At 38.8% G+C, this 21776-nt stretch overlaps 2 protein-coding genes across 2 annotated transcripts in view; one reads left to right on the top strand and one right to left on the bottom strand.

Annotated features, from left to right (window-relative positions):
- Window positions 1-14492, top strand: part of CREB1 (cAMP responsive element binding protein 1) — a 56215-nt gene extending 41723 nt beyond the window's left edge. Inside the window, exons 3-8 of the mRNA XM_067548756.1 lie at window positions 973-1119; window positions 3618-3718; window positions 7091-7233; window positions 8804-8986; window positions 10331-10481; window positions 14169-14492. Coding sequence (XP_067404857.1) covers window positions 973-1119; window positions 3618-3718; window positions 7091-7233; window positions 8804-8986; window positions 10331-10481; window positions 14169-14313 — 870 coding nt within the window. The 3' untranslated portion in view covers window positions 14314-14492. The remainder of the gene's footprint in view (window positions 1-972; window positions 1120-3617; window positions 3719-7090; window positions 7234-8803; window positions 8987-10330; window positions 10482-14168) is intronic.
- Window positions 1-21776, bottom strand: part of METTL21A (methyltransferase 21A, HSPA lysine) — a 51727-nt gene that overhangs the window by 16415 nt on the left and 13536 nt on the right. The window lies entirely within an intron of this gene.

Genomic DNA, 21776 nt, shown 5'->3' with positions numbered 1-21776 from the left:
AATGTAATCTTTCCTGTATTTTTAGTCAAAGTCATTATGTTTCCTGAAAACTCCATTAAACATAGTGATATTGATCAGCATTTTATAACTTGGGTCTTAGGGGGCTTGTCTGCATGATACAGTAATGGACACTAGTGGATGTTAATGTAGTGCTACAGGAAACTTTTTATGCTTGCCAGTGTAGGCTATGTGGACCAGGTAGCACACAGCACATTGGTGTGCTTTAAAAATTACATCCTTATCATGTACATTGCTGCACTATGTAGACAAGCCCTAAATTAAGCTTCAAAACCATATTTAGGCACCCACGTTTGAAAAATTGTGGCCACTGTTCTTTGTAACAATAAATTATCTCTTAGTTATGTATCTTGCAGTATAGCATTGAAATGACTACCTAGAAGCCATTTGTTTCCATTGAGAGCATGCATTGTTACTCTGTTTGAACAGTTGGTCTGTGGGTGGACGTTGCCAGCTACTTGATTTGATTTACTTTGTGTTATACTTTCTAATGTGTCTGAAAATTTGACTCCCTAACTAATTTTGACTTTTTACAGTTGGCTAATATTTTTCTCCTCTATTTTCTAGGCTGAAAACAAAAATAGCTCTGCTCCCATATGTTTCTGCCTGTGAATCAGCAACATCTGTAGGAATATGCACAGTTCTAGCAGTATTTAATTGCTGCAAGGGAAGGTTATATATTATGTTTTGATTACATTACCTCAAAACAGAGATAGTTGTATTTCCTTCATTTCTTGGCAGTGGTTTTATAACAAGATGTTTAGAGCCAGGAGAACATTCTTCAGCAGATTAAGCTATAAATTAGGATAAATGTTGGGCTTTGACAGGTTTCTTTTAATTACCAAAGCCCTTTCTATGGAAGAGACATCATCCTTTTACTGCCAAGAATTTTCTTGGTAGTCAAATAGTAATATGTTGCAATAATTTAATATGTATTTCCTCTCTCTCTTATAGGTATCTATGCCAGCAGCTCATGCCACATCTTCTGCTCCGACGGTGACCTTAGTACAGTTGCCTAATGGGCAGACAGTGCAAGTCCATGGAGTTATTCAGGCAGCCCAGCCATCAGTTATTCAGTCTCCACAGGTCCAGACGGTTCAGGTATGTATTAAAGGATTTCAAACTCATAATTCATGCATTCTATATAGCCTGAGCAGTCCACCTTTATCGAATTTATTTGTGTCCTTATGTGTGTTCTGTGTCATGTCAACTTAGATATGTGGAAAGGAAAATCTGTACTGTACTTGTTATCCCATTACTTTTGTCTCTTTCTTTATGCTTTATACACTTTTCATTTCCATGCATTATTGAGTTTCATTTCCCTCTGTAACTTGGCTAGTGAGTGTAAGCCTATTAGGTTGTGCTTTTTGCTGATACTATTTCTATATGTGGCTTTTAGCTTCTGCAAGGTTAACATTACTAGACCATTTTTATGTCTGTTTAATGACTTCTAAGATGTCACACTTCTATACCTGAAATAAACAACAACAAGAATTTTAGAGACGGCTGAATTATTAATGTGGCTGATGCTCAAGGGTCAAAGTGTTTATTTCTTGGAAGACATTTGTACTGGTTACATGCACATTTATACCTCTGGCAAGTTGCAAGTTAGTGGACCTTAAAGAGTGGGCACCATCTACTATATTCAAGAAATTTTAATATTCATGTTTTGAATGTTAACTTTGTAAAACCTTAATAATTGCTTGATGATATATAAACAAAGAAAGACAATAAATTCATGATTCACAGGATGAAAAGCCAATTTCAAAACTGTTTAAAGACTTAGGAGAAAAGGATTCAGTAGTCCAGAAAGCCTTAGTCTTTATATAAGGTTCCTTCTCTTAGACCTGGTCTATACTTACGGGGAAATTCGGCGGCAGTTGACGGGAGTTACGCAAACAATGCAGAGTAGCTTGCATAACTTACGTCAGTTTCCTAAATCCTCTTCTGTGCGCCAACGGGAACTGCATACCCGTTGACACAGCGCTATGCCTCTTGAGGAGGTGGTTTAATTTAATCAACTTCCGAATTGACTGAGTGGGTCTTCACTGCTGTTCAATCGATCCAGATAGATCAATCTCACGGTGGCGAATTTGCCGCTGTCAGTGAAGACATATCCTGAGCAACATTTTAAATTACCTTTTAAGTCCAGTGTTGCTGAACATGGAAACAGGAACTATTTAGGATATCATCAACCAGATAGGACAAGGATGGTAACTCATTCTTCTGGTATTGGGAACCCACAGAGATGAGAACTGAACAAAATTAAAAGCTAACTATTGAGAACTTTTATAGAGGTATTTAAACCAGTATTGATTTTTAAAAGATTAGGTGATGCTCATGCTTTAAAATTGGGTCATTCTGATAATGATCTTGGTTATTTCCTTGCATTGCTTCAGTTCTGTACTTTCAGCAGCCTCTACCTACCTCAGACCATTGGAGTTAGAGTTTAGTGTTTTAGAAATGTGGAGTTGCACAATTTTCAGATGGTATGTGGCACTAGTTTCTGGCTCAAGTGATTCAAAATAAGAGACTGATGATGAAATCGTGTTGGAATTCACAACGGAGTATGATATGCAAGAATGTATTTGGAATGTTGATATTTAGAGTTCAATACTTCACAGTCTGCCATGGTTGTATATACAGATGTTGTGTGTGACAGTTAATAGGAGTTAGGCACCTAACTGCCATTTGAGCCTTTGAAAGTCTTCCCTGTAATGCATAACCTGTAGGTCATGAACTGCATGTATCCCACAAAGGTGTTTATTGCTGTCTGCTAATGGACCTATCAAATTTCTGTATATTTAAATTCTGAGTTTGAAAAAGTCTCCATATTTATATATTGTTCAGTTTTTGTATGGGTTCAGCATATTTTGAAAACATGAGACTGCCACACACGCTTCATCTTTCCTATATAAATCTTATAAAGTCTTTTAAAAGGAGCATTCACAATCTTGGGTATAGCGTTTCAGTTTCGTTAGATGAGATCTGACCTCCTGCCGCATTCTTGAGAAGGGCAGCCTTTAACCCTCTAGCATGGCATTGAGTGAGAGGCCTTAAACACCAAGTATACAACATGATACCAGGAAAGGCTCCTACAGGACCTCCATATCCTCGTAGTATTTTATAATTGGTTCTCTCACGACTGCACTCCTCATTCCCTTTGTCCCCAGACCCTTCTGCTTTCAATCCCACGTTGCCTCTAGTTACTGTGTCTCCAGACCTGACTGCCTACCTTGGTTTGGTTCTTTGGATTGGATGGAAGCAGGATAGAAAGAAGGAGTTATGGAAAGCAAAAAGTGGGTGGAACCATTATTTATAATAATTTGCCCTTTATATATTCTCTCATTTGAGTATCTTAATTGTTAAATACATTTCTGAAGCTGGCTGATTTTGGGCATTCATGTATCCATAACGAGTGATCAACTATTACTTTTAATTGTCTAGATCAGAGTCCTGTATAGTACTTGTATTGGTAACGTCTTTCACATACTGTGAAAACTTGCTTACAGTGGTAGATTAATGTAGACGTGGCTTGTTAAACTTGATTACAATGGTAAATGCTTACATTGGTACATTTATTCTGTTCTTATTTACAGATCTCCACTATTGCAGAAAGTGAAGATTCACAGGAGTCAGTGGACAGTGTGACAGACTCTCAAAAACGCAGGGAGATTCTTTCCAGACGACCCTCCTACAGGTATGGATGTTAAAAGCTGAAGCATTTATTCAGCAAATGGGTAGACAAATAGTTTGTTTCTGGAGTTAATGTGGGATCTACCTTTTTTACTAAAATATTTCTCTAGTGACATCTTTCCATGACCAATATCTGATGGGATGCCAGGAGATAAGCAGAATAAGATAAGGAGGAAGAGCAAAGAATCTGCCCTTATAGAGAGAGCAGACAGGAGATCAGTTGAGAATAAGCTGAACGCTAAATAAATCTATATGTAGCGTTTAGATGCCTTAGAAGTTGCTTAATGCTTGGAGCACCATTGAAATGTGCAGGCAGATTGCTACTGTATATTCTGTAGTCTCTGTAGAATCCACTCTTCTGTTTGTTATTAATGTTGAAGCACTAGCAATAGTCAAATTTAATTCTTTCCCACACCGGACACTTTCAGTGGAAACATGACATTGTGTGGCTCATTAAAACTGCTTTAGTTGGTATTCTTAGAATTTGCCATGCTTCTTGGGGAAAACTAGTTCATAACCAAACAGGCTGCAGGTGCCCAACGGAGAGAGGGAAGTGGCCTAGTCAAGTTAGTTTATATGTATTATTCTCTTCAAAATGCAGGAAATCTAGAAGGTCTTGGGTGTGAGTTAAAGCTATCCCTGGGCATCTCTAACTTGCATGGCAAGCACTTATGCAGCAGAACAACTGGTGTCTTTCTTCAAATCAGACATTCATATCTTCCTTCCTTTAGTAAATGCCCATGAACGTTACAAAGAACAGCTCATTCTGATATGGTTGAATTTTCTTCTGTATTTGAGTAATGAATTAATTTAAAAAATTCAGTACCGTGGAACAATTGAGTATATGTAATTCCATTCAACAATGCTTTTTGACATTTATTCTTACTTTGGCATGTGAAGGTCTAGATTGAATTCTACATCCTCAGAAAGTGTGCAAGGACATCCGTATCAGATACGGAGACAGCACTGGAATCACTTATTTAGTTAGAATTGGCTTTGCGACCTGTAATCAGTACGCACACTAAATCTCTGATTTTGGGGGTCCTAAAAATGAGAATCTCACCTTTCATTTTAAAACATGCTAACTAAGCAGTTTTAATAAACAGTCACAGCTCCCATCAATGTCAAAACGTTTGAGGGTATTCAGCACTTCTCAAAATCCACCTAATAGGTTTCTAGCACTTTTCTTTGTGAAAATTGCCTTGAAAATATAAGCCAGTCACTAGGCTTGAAAACATGTTAGTCATTTTTCTCAAGTGTGCAGGTTATTGTGTGTCCCCTTCTCTAGCTGTCCAGGGCTGGCCTTTAGGTCCATTAAAGCCATGGCTGTAGGCCTCTAGATTTTGTGGGGAGCCCAGGTGTGTTTGTAGCTGTGGAGGGCAGCGCTACTGGTGTTAAGTCTGCCACAGACTTCATCCTAGTCAGCTGTCTGCTGCTGAGCTTTCTCCTCTGTTGAGCACCCAGTATGATCTCTGGCCACAAGGAAAGGGCAGTTGAACGCGATGAGGCAAGAGAGTTTAGTGAACTAGGGAGAGCACTGAGAACAAGGGACTCATCTGTTTTAATCCCAGCTTTAACACTGACTTCTGTAGCCTTGGTGAAGTCACTTAGAGCCAGATTCTGTCCCCCTCAAGCCAGCCTCTAAGACCATTTAGGCAGGGGGGAATTTAACTGAACCTGGCTCCTATGCCAGCCAATCTCCTCACTCCAGTGGAGGAGTCATGTTGGGACAGGAAGGGTTGGGGCCAGAGTATAGCTGTGTTCTGCCAATTCTCAGCTAGCATAAACCAGGCTGCTGTAATTTATATCAGGGACAGGGCTGGTACAGATCAGCTCCCAGAATCAGGGAGCCATAACAAACTCTGTGATAACCCCACCTTCACCCCCATTTTTTCTTGCATTTTTTCCATGTCGCCTCATATGCATGGGAGAAACTCCCCATCTAAATTTGGAAAACCACCACCTTATCATCTTTGAAATTCCTCCTTAAATTTTACCTCTGCCACAGTACCTACAAATCATGCCCATGTGGCATTGGTTAGGAAAGTGGTGAGCTGTAATTTCTGCTTTTCTGCTAACTGCTGTTCAGTGTTATTGTTACCTCATCCTCCCATCCCCCATCTTGTTTGTCTGTTTTGTCCACCTTTCTCATCCTTTCTGTCTCATCACCTGTCTGTCTACATTGAAAGCTCTCTGGAGAGATGACTGTCCTGTTTACATGTGTGTGCAGTGCCTAGCAAAATGGGGAGCTGATTCTCAATTGATGTTCCTAGGTGCTAACAGCCTCTTATTAATAACAACAACAAAGCCCTATTTCTCTCTCTGACTTTGTCTCAGATGGTTTGGTAATTGACTAGCCTCCTTGGAATACAGCAATATATAGGTTTGGCTACTAAAGCCATGCAGGAAAATTCAGTGTAGTCTGGGCTGGGGTTCTTCGCTGTGTTTTGATGAGAACTAGGGGTGCAATCCACAACAGAACTAATAGACTTTTCATACGAAAATGAAACAAAATCCCCATTTTCCTTGCTGCCTAAAGAAGCCTTTTGCAGTTGCATATAATGGGAGAGTGCAATCAATAAAACAGAGTTTGCCAGTCCTCCATATTCTTGGTAGAGAGAGTTATCAGTCAGATTGCAGCACAGAGGGCATGTGGTAGACCCATGCATGTTGAGCAGCTATCCCTATCAGTTCATGTCACGGTCAGTGGGATCCATGGCCTTTATGATTATGTCATGTTTAGTCCATTTTGGCTTTGAATAATTAAGCCAAGTCAATAATTAAACCTGAATGGCTCCTTCCCCCCTTTAGTATTGTGAGTCCCATAGCTTTCTCAAGGAGGACAATTACCTAACCTGTGGGCTTAATTGTGGGACTTTCATTCAAACGTCCAGCGTTGTCTCCTGAACAGATGCTAGTTCATGAGCTGATTGCGCTTCACAATCATTTCTGCCAGGTTTTTGAAACTGAAGTCTCTGACTGAAGCTTAGGCCTCTGGGTGTGGATGGTGAAAATGATGAGGCTTGGTGCTGTATACGCTCTTGCTTTCTTTTGTCACATCTTTCCATGACTGAAAGCAGGAAACCTGTGCAAATGTATCAAAGATAATGACGTTTTTAAAGAATAAGGGAATGTATGAGTTCTTGATCCAAGCATGCAGAAACACATAGGTTGATACCATAGCACCCTCTTCCTATGGAATTTTTAACACTGTTTCAAAAATTGTTTAAAAGCTTGCTTTAATTTTTCTTCCCACCCCTGTATTTTATTTCCTTATTTGCGGCACTTTTCAGTTTTCCACAGTACCAAGTAGCCAGTAGAACTGATTTTACTTTCACTTTTTGTTAAAATTTCTACAACACACTGTCTTTGCCAGAAAAATTTTGAATGACTTGTCCTCAGACGCCCCAGGAGTGCCAAGGATTGAAGAAGAAAAGTCTGAAGAGGAGACATCAGCACCTGCCATCACCACTGTAACAGTGCCAACTCCAATTTACCAAACCAGCAGTGGGCAGTACAGTACGTAATTACATTTATTATTGGTGGTGGTAATTGAAGAGGAAGAGAGAGAACTGTTAAATTCTACTTGCATGACTGTTTGGGCTAGGTAATACAAGAAGCCAATATAACACTAGTTTAATCTGACCTTGTGCAATGTCAGAAGCCTTATTAATCCCGTTCCATGACTATATATATATATATATATATACACACACACACACACACACACACACACACTTTTAAGTACATTCCAGCTGTGGGTGTGTAAAATGTACAGCTTACATACATGGGGCCTGTTGGTTGCTGTTAGTATGGTATATGTTCTATTTTCCAAGGTACAAAAGGAATTAACCAAGGATTAAAAACTTCCTTGGGAGGGAAAACTGCTGGGGCATTTCAGAAATTTGCCTTTCTAGCGGATATTTCCATAGTTTTGGCTTTAAAATGTTTAACACCGTGTAATATATAAAACAAATACAAATTAGCAATTACATTTTCAGATAGACAAGAAAAAAGCAGGGCTTCAATAACCTTATTTGAAATGCATAATAAAGTTCCATTTCTGTTTTTGCAATTTCTTTATTCATTACATTTTATGGATATGTCACCTCTGAGCCAAATCACTGGGTAAAATAAAAGGAGGATGCAGCAATAAAACAATAGGCATAAACATCAGCAAAAACAAAGAGGAATTTGCTGTTAAGTGTACAAGAAGGGGAAGAGAAGAGCTATCAAATCACTTATTCTTTTATAAGTGTCCTTTTAAAAGCATTGTGCTATAGTCACTCTGGTCTGTTCCCCAGTCTGCCTCTTGATTATTTTAGAGACTGTTGTTGCTGACACTGCACTTCTACCATCGATGAACAAATTCTGTTCCTGTAAATACCTGCTGTGCCCAATATATCCTGGCATATATGTGGAAGAGCAAAGGAATACTCTAGAGGCAATGAATGAGGGGATCTGTTAAGATGTGCTCCCACTGCAGCCTGAATACTGAAATGGAAATGAGAGGATTGAGGGGATGAAAGAAAAGGGGAAACATAGTTATTAGATGAAATGAGAGACTGGCTATGTTTGTGTGGAAACAATGGAAGGGAAGGGGATGGAGAGGTAGTGGAGAACAAGGTGGACACACCAAGGTGAAAATGGAGGAGAAAAGCATGTAGAGGAGAGGAATTAGAGAAAGAAGAGGGAGGGGAAAAAAGTGAAAAGAGAAGAGAGCAGCTAGCTAGCCAATAAGAAAACCATCAGCGTGATAAATAATACAATTCTTGGTTCTACATTGGGAGAGATGTAGCTCACCTTAGGGATGTGATTGGTAGGAGAGGCAAAGCTTGGTCTATAATTTTGTCTAATAGAAAGGTGGCAGTCTTATGGTACTGAATGAAATGATAGTAGGTCACTGCTGAAGTATGACCACTTCTAAAATGGCCAGTGACATATCTCATATTAAGGTATGTAGTTGTGCAAGGGATTTAACTCAGATGTTTCAAATTGTTCTTCTGTAGCTGGGTTGTAAACTGTAAATAACCATGTAGGATATTGAATAAATTAATCTTTAAATTATATCAAATGTACTTGCTTTCAGTTGCTATCACCCAAGGAGGAGCAATACAGTTGGCTAACAATGGCACAGATGGAGTACAGGGCCTCCAGACATTGACCATGACAAATGCAGCTGCAGCCCAGCCTGGCACCACCATTTTACAATATGCGCAGACCACTGATGGACAACAGATTCTTGTACCGAGCAACCAAGTTGTTGTACAAGGTACAAACCTTCATAATTCATCATTTTGTGTTCTGTTAGTTCCAGGGGAATTTAACTTGCCAAAATAATTTCCTCAAATATGTGAGAAAAAGCAATTAACAATTTTGGCTCAGATCAATTTCCAAAACAGGTAAAATAAATTTCAGGCAAAACCATATGTCACGTTTTCTTAGAGCCGTTTTCTCACTTAGAACAGACTGAAGATATTTTGAATATAGAAAATACTTCTGTTTCGGTTCCTAGAAGCTTTTGCTTTTGTCCATACTGTTTTTCTTTCAGCTCTTTTAAGAGAATGTTTGCTATCTGTTTCCTAAAACCTGTGAGACAAATTTCTTGAGAGTTCTTATTTCTGTCATGTGGTTTTCTAAAATGATGATAAATTAGAAGTAAAGTTTTAGGAATGTCTTCCTGTTCTTTGGGCAGAGAGCTGTTCACAAAGTTCTTTCCATAAGGGAACTTTCCTTTACCAGTAATTTATTTCCCTCTCTGGTTAGAAAGCACTGTTCCTTCTTAATGCTGTTCCTGGCACTACAAAACAGAAAAAAGTTTTAAAAAGTTAAAAAAAAAAAAAAAAAAAAAGATGCTTCTGATTTTCCTCTGACTCTGTTCAAGTCATTCAAGCAAGAGACTTTCAAGCCTTGATGAATATTAGTACATTCAGATTAATGTATACGTATGAGGAAAATATGTCTTCTTGCTCTTCTCTCTTGGTTTTTTGGGGTTTTTTTTAAAAGCCATTTCTTCAAGTAATAGTGTGTATTCTAGTGAAAATGTGATAGACTCCCAAGTAAATAAAAGCTGATCATTCTAAAGAAATAAAATATAATGTGCTATTGGCTGCATTTCAAAGGTTAGTGCCTAAATTGCACCTGTGCCTGCTGTGGATACAAATCCTACATTTCTGCACAAACTCCCCAGATACTTATGCATGCAATTACCAATTCACACCTGCATTAATCATTTGGCGTGCACCTAAAAAATACTGTTTGCCTAGGAAGATCCTAAAAGCTATTTCCTGCTTATCTTGTAGACCTACCACAAAGTAGAACAGTCAAAACTCCATTGGAAGAAAAGTGTAGAGTAGGACCAGCAGCTGCAGGATAAATCTAGCTGTCAGACACAAGTTAAGCCCTCTTCAGCAAGAATGACTGCATCCGTATATATTAAACTAGGAATGAACTGCCATTTATGACCCAGATAATGCTAACTCCTCCTACATTGTAGCCCAGAGCCATCACCTCGTTTTATGTGGTTATGTTTAGATAGGTGTATTATTATTCACACAGTATTTTGACAGTGGATTCTCACAGTGCTGTGTAACCTAACACTATATTTCCCTGTCAGCTGCCTCCGGAGATGTGCAGACCTACCAGATTCGCACAGCACCCACCAGCACCATTGCACCTGGCGTAGTCATGGCTTCCTCGCCAGCACTTCCTACCCAGCCAGCAGAGGAAGCTGCACGAAAGAGGGAAGTGCGTCTAATGAAGAACAGGTCTGTGTGTAGGATTAATTTTGCTTTAGTTGTACCTAGAATTAGAGCATGAAGTGTTAAATTTGTGCAATATACACATTGCATTTCTGATAGGTCTCGAGGAGAGTGGGCGTGTAACTGTTCATGCAAATAGATTACTGGCCTTTCTCATCCACTTTATGAAACACTATCCAAAGAAGGTCAAACTTTTAAAGATGCCAAGTAAGACAAACAACATCTGGTCACTCAATATATTGTGGCTATGAAACCATAAGGCTTGGTTGCCAGCTCATTCTGCAAAGGGCTGAGTTACCCTTTAAACTGGAGTCTGTGCCAGGAGCAAAATTTCACTGGTAAGAGGTAATCTTGCTTGACTGCAGAACATGTCCTTTAATACTTTACATGTTGTGTTTTCAAGTATGATTTTTTTTAAGTAAATGCATTTATGCAATCTCCTTTCCTCTATTCTTTAACTTAGCCTTGTGTGCATTCCCCCTATCATTAGTCCCCGTACCCACCTCCCCTTTGGTGAATTCTCTCTCTCTCTCTCATCTCACCCATTCCCCTTGGGCACTTGCCCCTGGGGTTCTATTCTCTGGAGGCAGCAGGAACCAAGGGGAGGGGTAGAGAAGTAGCTGTTCCTCTGAGCCTGGAGTCTCAGGACTCAGCAGTGGCAGTGGGTAGGGTGAGGGAGAGAGAAAAGAGACCATGGGGTGGGGATATTTTGGGATCCCCCGACCTCTCTGAGCTGCAGAACAGGCCACGAGTTGATATCTCCGCATTAAACAGTATATCTGTCATCTGTGATGGGAAAGAAATCCTGGGGGTCCTGAAGGGTGACTTGCTATTCCAAAAAGCTGACTGTTACCTAGGTGAGTTTATCTTCTGGTAAGCTGTGGATATGTAGCAAGAGGACATCACATGACCAGAGTTTTGTTCATGACTGAATGAAGAAATAACTAGTGCTGAACTGTAGAATTCACCTTTACGAAAGGTCTTTGACCAGAATGTCTTGTCTCCTCTTTCAGTATGGCTTTCAGATATTAGTAAATAGTTGGTGTAACGGTTTACCCCATAGAGCCTCCTCCATTTGAGAAAACATAGTTAAAATTCTGAGGCCCCTCAGTGGGTCTGGAATCCAACCCACAGTCAAAGCTTTGCTGTTTAAAGAATGTCAGGAAAACATGGGAAATCCATTCTGTTCATGTTATACTGGTGACTTCTGCAGGAGTTACGTTGCCTTTGTTTAGTCTGCCTAATTAATAGGTGCTTCAGGAGCCAAGTTACATCAGAGAAGGAGGAAAAAAAGATCTAATGCCTGAGATAGATGGGAAGACAATATATACTGAAGGATTACATATATTTATAGACAGTATTGTAATTAGCTTAATCATGCAACTTGTAAATTTCCTATTCTTAAAAGATATTTTAGTCTAGCCTTACCATAGCTGTTCTTCAGCTACAGTGCATAAAACCTTGGTTGCAAAACAGTCAAAGTTGCTGAACACACCTGACGCAAAAACACAAAATCAAGGAAATGAACAGTTAACCCACCTAGCAGTACATACTCTTTCTAGTCCTCCATCCATTGGCACCCCCTTTACCTTACCCTTTAGTGCATGAACTTTCTTTTATGACAAATAATGGCTAAAAATGACGCTAAATATGTATATTGTTAAAAATTACCCATTGCCTCAGATCCAATCAAGATTAATCTCTCAAAAATCGTTTTTGCCTGGATAGACAAGATTTTATTTTTAAAACGTCAGGTGACAAAAAGAGACTGCCATGGACAAATTTCAACTACATGGCCCATTTCAGACACTTCCTGTTAAAACTTTATTAAATGAAATTACAAACGGCATAGCAGGGTATAATGACTGTGAACTTTCAGACCAAAAAGCCACCTTTATGTGGAGAAAAACTGAAATTTGTCCTCTTCTTAAGTCCATTTCAGAACGCAACCTTAACCCTGAAGTTGTGGCCAACTGCATTCCTAATAATACTTCACATTTCTTCTGCAAGAGTGTGTGTAAGAATGCTCTTCTCCCAGCCCTCAATGATAGAAGAAACTCCCTCATAGAGTTTCTTGGTCCCTATAATGGCTATTGCTGTGTAGGAGGTCATTGATGCTTCTCAGGGGTCCCCAGGGTTGTGAGGCACCTCTCTACCAACTGCCTTTAGCGTGAGGAAGCCTGGCCTGTATCTGCCAGGGGCCAGCTCCCTGACTTTCCTAGCCCCAAGAAACACAAGCACTCTCCTCTCAGCCTGCACAGGATCCGCGGTCCCTCATTTAGACTAGCGATAGGCACATTCCAACCAAGAGTCCTCTGAGCATCTCCCTGCGGCGTCCAGCCCCTTAACCACTGGACACTCTCGGAATTACCCAATCCGCTGTTCCCAAAATTCCACTTAACACACAGCACTTAAATATGTTTAGAGTGAAAACAAAGATAAGTTTATTTAACAAAGACTAGAGATTAGAGAAGAAGCAAGTAGGATTGATGGAAACAAAGGGTTTCATATAAAATAAAGTCATAACACACATTCCAGAGCCTAAACTCAACTAACATGATACCCCTTTGTCTATTAAGGTACTGCTTATCTCAACATCCTATTCAGTGTTTTACAACCAGGGTGGCTGAAACCCACTTTTCATGAGATCAAGCCCGCTGGCACCTTGTCTCCCCCACATGAAGGATGCCGGGGCAGCTTTCTGCATCGCTAGATAAATTTGCCCAGTCTTATGTTCTTTAACTGTAAACAGAGTTCCCTCCCTCGCTGTTCACCTCTTCCTGTTAATATTTTCTCGTGAAGTCCCCATAATTTCTTCATTAACATTTGACTCATTAAGCAAATCGACTTCCATTGTAAGACACACAATGTAAGACACAGTAAACAATGGCGCTAGAGAGATACACATCTCCCACCTCCTTTCTGGTGTAATTTGACTTTAGGCATGCTATCACTTGTGACCGCCTTTAAGTACGAGTCCTTAAGAACACAATTTCTAGTATGCATATACATATACATATCTCCTTCGCTGTCTGCACATGCGTTTTGCAAAGATTATGATGACCAGTGTGACACAGGAGTTCAGTAGAAATCTTTGGTGAACTAGAATGTAAATACCAGACCCACAGATGCAGAATACACACCCCTGTGACATTTGGCATCAAGAGATCCTGGGTTACAGTCATGAATTGCCTTTATGTCAGTTACACAGGTGTCTTATGCAGCTTCCAGATGACATGTGGCTAGAGCAGGGGATTTGGGTTCTTTTCCTGGCTTTGCCACCCACTCTATGATTGTAGGCCTGTCACTTCACTCATTTAAGTCAGTGGGGTCTTTCCATTGATTTTAATGGGAGTTGGATTGGGCCCTTTATGATCTTTGGTGACTAGTTTTAACTTTTGGTCCTCAGTTTCCTTATCTGTAAACTAGGCATAATTGTATTTATACGGGTAGTGTGAGATCTTTGAATGAAAGGCATTATAGAAATAGGGATCATGCCCCCAGCTTCACCATCTCAAGGGATCACCTGGAGGTCCTGGCCTTTTCTGCAGAGTGACCCAGACAATCACAGTTGTGCTGTCAGAGCTTCCCTAACTGGAAACTGCTGGTTTGGCAGTTTGACCTGAACAATCAAGCGCAAAAGCAGCTCATGGTCTCATATCCTGGACTTGAATGGCTTTTTTTGCTTTCCAGGGAAGCTGCGCGGGAGTGTCGCAGAAAGAAGAAGGAATATGTGAAATGTCTAGAAAACCGAGTGGCTGTGCTTGAAAACCAAAACAAGACACTGATTGAGGAGCTGAAAGCACTTAAGGACCTTTACTGCCACAAATCAGATTAATTTTGGATCTCATTTTCACTTGTCAAGGTGGGATAGAGACTGGTTTTGCCCACAACCAGAGAGACAAAGTAAACTTTTTATTTTCTAAACATTTCTTTTTTTTCTATGCGCGAAACTGCCTGAAAGCAACTACAGAATTTAATTCGTCTGTGCTTTGCATTAAACTGTGAATGTTCAAACACTTGCCTCCACTTCTCCCTCCAAGAGATTATTTTCATCACCAACTATCCTGAGCGTGAAGAAGATGAAGAAAAGACTTCTTTCTCATGCCCCCATGCTTTTCAAGAAGTAATAATGTACATTTGTGAAGACTTGGGGGTGGGTGGGTTCTTTTGTATGATTTCAAGAGTTTGTGCTGAGCTCTTTTGATTGCCTTAGGGAGAGAATCACCCCAGCCTCTTGGTCAAAAGTACTGTGTGGGCCACATATATATAAAAGTAGGTATGGTGCAATGAAGAAGCAATGGTTGCCAAATTGATACGTGGTTTCACATATTCATTATAAATGATACTAATATATGGCTGAGTGGCATGCCAAATGAAGGGAGCTCCATATACAGATTCTTAGTATGGTGATAATGGAGAGACAATTATTAAAGGAGCCCAGGAGGCTTTTTGGTGTGTAATCTCTCCACCTTCTGGATTGATAAAAGCTTCTCCATACCTCAGAAACCATTTCATTGAAACTGGCTCCATTTCTGGTCAGTTGTTGCTTCTTGAAGCAGATGTGTTTGTGTGTTCATATTTTGAACACACTAAAAGAAATCACCATCTGAGTGAAACATCTTGATACTGGATGGGAAATGAACTCAAAGTACACAAAGGTATAGTAGTGAATAGCTTTTGTTTAGAAGACAGCTACACAGTAAAATAAGAGTAATGCTTAGTGCACTACCTATTTTTATCTAAGACAACTCAATAGCCAACTCTATGTATAAATGTATTGATGAACATGGAATTCCCCTGTGTCCCAGATCTTCTCAAACAAATAGATTATCTGCAATACTTTATGTTGAACACTGGTTTGCTAAATTCTTTTTCAAACCCTGAGGCCTCCCTCTCTACTTAAAATATATCTTAATATATCTTGTAAGACAACCTCCAGGAGAACCTTAAATATGAGGAGGACTCCAAATGTGACTAAATTCCACTTTTAGGGCGAGAACTGTGTGTGGGGAAAATATTGACCATGAACCTGGCCATCCTAACCATAAATTTACATAAATTATTCAGTGGATGATTTTAATGTAAAGGGCCAGATCCAGCAAACACTTTACTTATTGAGTAAAGGTACTCACATGCTTCAAACATTTGCAGGATTAGGCCCTTGCGTATGCACTAAGGGAACAGTTATTTTCCTCAGAAATACATGGCAAGAAACAGAATATGCATCATGTTAAAAACAGTGAATTCTGTACTCAATATTAGGGTATCCATTGTGTGTCAAAAAGAATCATGCTTAGTTTGTGAATTGGCCCTGTAAAGGCAGACTGTGATGTTTTAACTTGGTCATTTGATTATATAAGTTTGCTCTGGGCCTCAGGTCCTGGTTATTATTTCAAGCTTTGTGTATATAGACATACACACAAGACTATGGTCTGTACTAATACTTAGGCTATCTAAGTATTAGCTAATATTTTCTTCTGTTCAGTCAATCTGTTTAAGGTAAATTTTCAAATTTAAGATCCTTTTAAAGGGTGAGACAGCCAACATGGCATTATAATAAAAGAAACTGAGAGGACTATAAGCAATTGAGTCAAACAGCTGTTAGCAGTATTAAAGGTTCTGGCTTTTTATCTGAGAGGGCATTCATTTTCCAAGAGGTTTAAGAAAGAGCAAGGTTAAATCTGTAGCATTATTGTTTTAAATTAGGGTCAAAGATAACTTCAGGTCAAGTTTTGTTTATATGTCAAATTAAACAAAATTGAAATATGAGTATCAGGAATGAAACGATGAGTTTTCAAATCTAAGATTAAGTAGTTTTTATACATGGCCTATTTTTATCTGCAGTAGAGGATTGATTTTCCTTTTTTATTTTATTTTTTAACATTTAGAGGTCACTTTATGAGTTTAATGATGCGAACTTAAAAGAAAGCCCCTAAATTCTCAGATGTGCTTTTATTAACATTGGCACATTCTTAAAGATGGAGACTACATATACTGCAGTGAATTTGTGGCCCCCACTCTAGACAAATCGCTTATAAATGCATGGCATTTTTTCAGAATTAGTGCGAGAATCAGAATCCCTAATGATATTGCAGGAGTGGACTGTTGATTTCCTCATTTAAACAATTATATTTAATGACTCCAGCTCTGAGAATTAAAAAGGCTGTAAATACTTTACATGAAGTAGGGTGTTTCCCACTATGGACCCAACTATTTGCAAAAACTTGGGTTTCACCTTCATGAAATTAGTTGATGATCTCAGATCTGTTTCTTTTTGATAACTGGCCTAATCAACATCCTTGTTGATTGTCTCTCAGCAGAGAGACACCAAGAACTGAATTGACTGTGGGGACTGAACTGTTAGCCCCAGAGTCACTCCTTCCAGGACAAAGTGGAATCATATTCATTGAGCATTGTGGAAAAGCTCACATTGCCAATGTCCATCCTATACATGTCTTGTGGATAGAATCTTCAGGGTTATCAGTCCAGACCCTCATCCGCATTATGGAGACACACACAAAAAAAACCTAAAAAATCTTACTCTAAAGTACCCAAAGATCTACAAGGATCTTTATTTTTGTACATGCAGCATTGAGGATTTGGGGACTTGGATTTCTTTAATGGAAATGAAACAAGTCAACAGTGAAAATTATCATATTAGACCAAGTACAGGGCTGGCTGAGTTTACCAATTTATGCTTTACTATTCACATTGGCCAAAAAGGGAAAGTAGAAGACAATACAGGAATCCATTCAGATGTGATTAATTTACTGAGTAGCAAATAGCAAGGTGTTGGGGGTAGTCAGCTTTTATAAAGTAGGGCCATTTTGTTGTAGAACAGAAATTCTGCTGAAACTAAATGGGGGGCTTAGTTTTATATCTCACAGTAGTGAGTTTTCAAGTGTTGATAGCCTGGTTTAACTGAAGAGAAGGTTAGAAAGGGCTAGATCCATTATGTTCATAATAAACAAGAACTGATTTCAAATATAATTTTTGTAATGTCATTATTTTGCAAAACAAAAGCACCAAGCAGACAGTTAAGATATTGTCAGAGGTGCTCTCTTAATTTAGATATTCTTGGAAAAAATACATATGTATAATATGTACATATATATGTATATATATATATATATACACACACAGTATATAATCTACAGCTCTGAGAGCTTTTAAGTCAGGAATGCTAAGTATTATAGTATATTGAGGTCAGAAACAATTTTTACTTTGTGTGTGTGTGTGTGTGTGTGTGTGTGTGTGTACGCACGCGTACATTTTTCAGTAGGTTTGGGCTGCATTATTCAGGCGCTTATTGATTTTTTGTGTTGTTCAGTTATCCATTTTCAACTATTTTATTTTATTTCATCCTTCATGGCTTTTGTGTTTTTCTTAGATGGAGATTTTGAAATAATGTAAACAAATGTTTAAAAATTCCCCCCTCCCTCAAAATTACTCACTTTTGTGCTTTGTTCCTTTTGGCAGCTATATAACAAAGGCAAAAACAATTGGAAGGGTTTTCTAAGAAACCACTGGTAAGACCTTTCTTTTAAACTCATGGGGTAGAAGCTATGCATTTTTAGTCGACCAATGATTTTCACCAGATTTGGACAGTTGCCAGCAGCATTGCTAGTATCTGAAAGCACAATTCCAGCTAGTCATGTTCTTCAGGACAAAGTCATCTGTGGGCTTCTGGTTGTTCTATAGTTTGTCTTTGTGTCTCAGACCTACTTGCTTGTCTGGTACTAAATGTTGACCAAAAAGGCGGGATGTTTGGAACCATACAAAGACTCAGGAAAAAATAAAGTTTGATTTAACAAGGAAAATCTACCCTATACGTAATATTTCTGATCTAAATTTATATTAGAGTTTTTTAATCTAGGTTTCCAGTAGACAGCAGCTGCAGGCAGTCATCTGTTAATTAAAACTGGTCTCTGCTTATTTTTAAAAACAGATAGCCAGTGCTTTTTGCAGGTTAAAGCAAGAATAAGTCTACATTTTAAAGTGAGTTCATTATCAGTGGTCACAAACCTGTGGCAGTTATAGGAGGGTTTCTCTGAGTTTCTGAGACCTTGTTTGCATTGCCATTTTTTGCCCTGAGAACAGAGTTAGTGACATAACATTCGCCAGTGACCTAAAGGAAAGGTTGTGTATTTATTTTTGTTACGTGATATTCTTCGTAAATGTTTGATAAAATGTGCACTTTTACAAAAAAGAAAAAAACCTTAGAGCAATTGGACTTTAGTTTTGCTTGAGAAGCTCCCTGGCATGGTTATTACAGACCTACCACCTGTTTGCATCTCTGACCCCCCTCCACAAATCAGTTGACTCTTTCATGAAAAGCTTTCAGCATGAAGCCTGTTAGCACCTGACTTTCAGCAGGTGCTATTTCAAAATGGCAAGGGATCTGAACTGGCAGTACCAAAAGGCTAGATATCAGGGTGTAGTGCAAGGATCCAATTCTGTTACTTAGGAACACATATGGGATGAATGTTAAATTATTTTTAGGCACAACAGACCTAATTCAAAGATCTCAAGTGAGAAAGGGGAATTAATTTGAAAGGGAAACTGAAACCTTTTTAGTCACTTGAGATCTGGCTGCACATTTCAGGAGCTGCATCCCAAGAAAACAATTGTAAAAGGATTTACAAATTCTAGGTACCAGGAATGGAGGTGCGCCTAGTGATAGCTTGTCAAGTCAGCTAAAAAAAAAAAGCACAGCTAACTCTCTTTTGCAGTGGCAATGAGGGGAGGTAATGCCTTGGCTATATCCTGAATCCTTATAATGTAAGTTTTTCAAATATGCTATAAATTCAGTTTGTGTGGACTGTGACTAAGGACTGGTTTCCTTGATCTTCTGAATTTGCTAGTTATAAAAGACACTGATCCAAGAGGGACCTGAACATATCATGAAGCTGAGCTAGTTTGGGAGCATTCAAACTAATCCACAAACAGGGTTCAGCTCTGTTGACAGATGTAGCTTAAATATTTCCGTATCTTTAGGGAGAGGGACCAGATTCAGTTTGTAAAGAGGGTTTGTATTTCAGGTGTTTCAGCTTGGAATGTATTTTTTTAAACCATAGCCTGTGAAGAGAATTGAACAGGCGAATTTGTCTAGCACAAAGTAAAGACCTTGACCTGTCTACGTTCTGGTACTGCAAGTGCAGGTCCCAGCTGCAGTTTTTGGCTTATTATGTACAATGGTAATTTTAGATCTGATTCTCACCAGCAAGAAGTAGGAAAGTTAATTGTCCTCAGAAGACATACATTAGGCAGGGAAGAGGGTGGGGGAGAGGGGTCAATGATCCAAGGTTAGCACATTTAACATAAGCTGACCATTTGCTGTACTTATGACTTGGAAGCATACTACTATCAAAGTCGTTCATTGAGTTCAGCCTCAGGCAGCATTTCTGTGAAGTAAGCGGAAATCTGAAATAACACAAAGAAGGGAACCAACAGGAAAAGGGCCTTATGTCCATCGACCATCTGCAAATGGTCAAGGTTAAGAATTGGCGATAGCAGAATGCTCCACCCAAGTTGTATCTTATCCAGGTGCCACTCCATTTTGTGTGTGTAATGACATTATTTATATTGAAAAAGAAAATTATAGAACTGCAAATTTGTATGAAATTTAACACTGTACTCTTGTATGGACTTTCTGGCATGGGAAAGGGAAGGGGCAGAGAGAGATGCTAAGTAGCAACTGTTCCTACCCGCCCCACCCTCTCGCATACTTGTCCACATATCAGTTGTTCACATCAAAAATAAATCATTTCTAGGTCAGATTTATAATTTGAAATTTTTTTAGAACAATGTTTTTCAGGGAGATTTCTAGAGCAAGGATTATTATTAACTATTGTTATTATTTTTTAATTTAAGATCACCTCATCTCACCCCCATTTCTGATCCTTTACCCAAAACTATCAGCACAAAACAGGGTATTTCAAGTTTAACTCCACCATTCTGTTGGGAGTTAAATTACTAAACAAAGAAACCTTGATGTAGGAAATAAATTCCTGTTATAATTCCCTAAATTCTAGAAACATCCCTGTTTTAATTTTTTTTACTTAATCTTTTTGTGCTTTATCTGTGTTTAAAAAAAACTGTACTGAGTTATAATGCATTTTATTAACACTATGTACATATTAGCTGCTTTGTGTTTCAAAATAGTAGTAATTGCTTTGTATATTAAAGTGATCTTTGTGAATTTGTGAATTATTGTCATAAAGAAGTGCTTTTTCTTACTGTAACTTTTGTGGTATAAACTGTCAACACCCTTTTTACACAAACATTGATGTGCAGTCACATAAACATGCTTTTAAAAACTCGACAAAAGTCTCTTTTTTGAGGAGGAGGTTCCATTTAGACGGTTTTGGGGGCAGCCACTACAAAGCAGCTAGATAGATAGGAACATAACCAAACGTGATCAGAACCATGGTCCAGCTAATCCTGCATTCTATCTCCCACAGTAGCCTGCACTAGCTGTTTCAGAGGGAGATGCAAGAAATCCTGCTGTAGGCTGTTATGGGATAACCTGCCCATAGGGAAAGTTTTTTCCTAACTTAATTCATTAGTTTAAATTAATTAGAGATTGGTTTAGGCCCTGAAGCACACAGTTTTATATTCCTTCCAAAAACTACTGGTCTTTTTAATTTATTTTTAATCCTCTGCTATTTTCTCTCTTTATAGAAGTCTAATTTTTTCTTTGAAACCTACTGTCATGGTGGAAGTGAGTTCTATGGCTAATTGTGTTGTGTGGAAAAGGAATTTCCTTTTATTGGTTTTAAATTTGTTGCCTTTCAATGTATTGAACATCCCCTTGTAAAACCTATACTATTGTTTTAATCTAGTACTATCCAAAGTAATAACAGAGAGACAAGGCAGTTGAGGTAATGTCTTGTATTGGACCAACTTCTGTTGATGAAAGAGACAAGCTTTCAAGCTGAAGAGCTCTGTGCAAACTCAAAAGCTTGTCTCTTTTATCAACAGAAGTTGGTCCAATAAAAGATATTACCTCACCCACCTTGTCTCTCTACCACTACCATGGCCACAGCAACACTGCAAACAAAGTGGCAGAACAAAATACAGCGAGGCATTGTGCTTGTGCAAAGATCAGAACTGGTGTGCGTAATCCACAAATTAAGTCAAACAGCAAGGAGATAAGCCAGTGGACCAAATTCAGCACTGCTCTAAGCAGATGCCTCTCCATTAAGGTCACTGAAGTCCTCCATCACCTCTCCATGGCTAGGAGCCTTTGAGCTTTCAGCAACCACATAATTTCTTAATGGAACATTTCTTTTTGAA

Source organism: Emydura macquarii, unplaced genomic scaffold (genome assembly GCF_026122565.2).
Source record: "Emydura macquarii macquarii isolate MOO-44397 ecotype Brisbane River unplaced genomic scaffold, CSIRO-AGI_Emac_v2 contig_1253, whole genome shotgun sequence".
Classification (NCBI taxonomy): domain Eukaryota; kingdom Metazoa; phylum Chordata; order Testudines; family Chelidae; genus Emydura; species Emydura macquarii.
The sequence above is the reverse complement of the archived record's forward strand: the minus strand, read 5'-3'. Positions and strand labels throughout refer to the sequence as shown.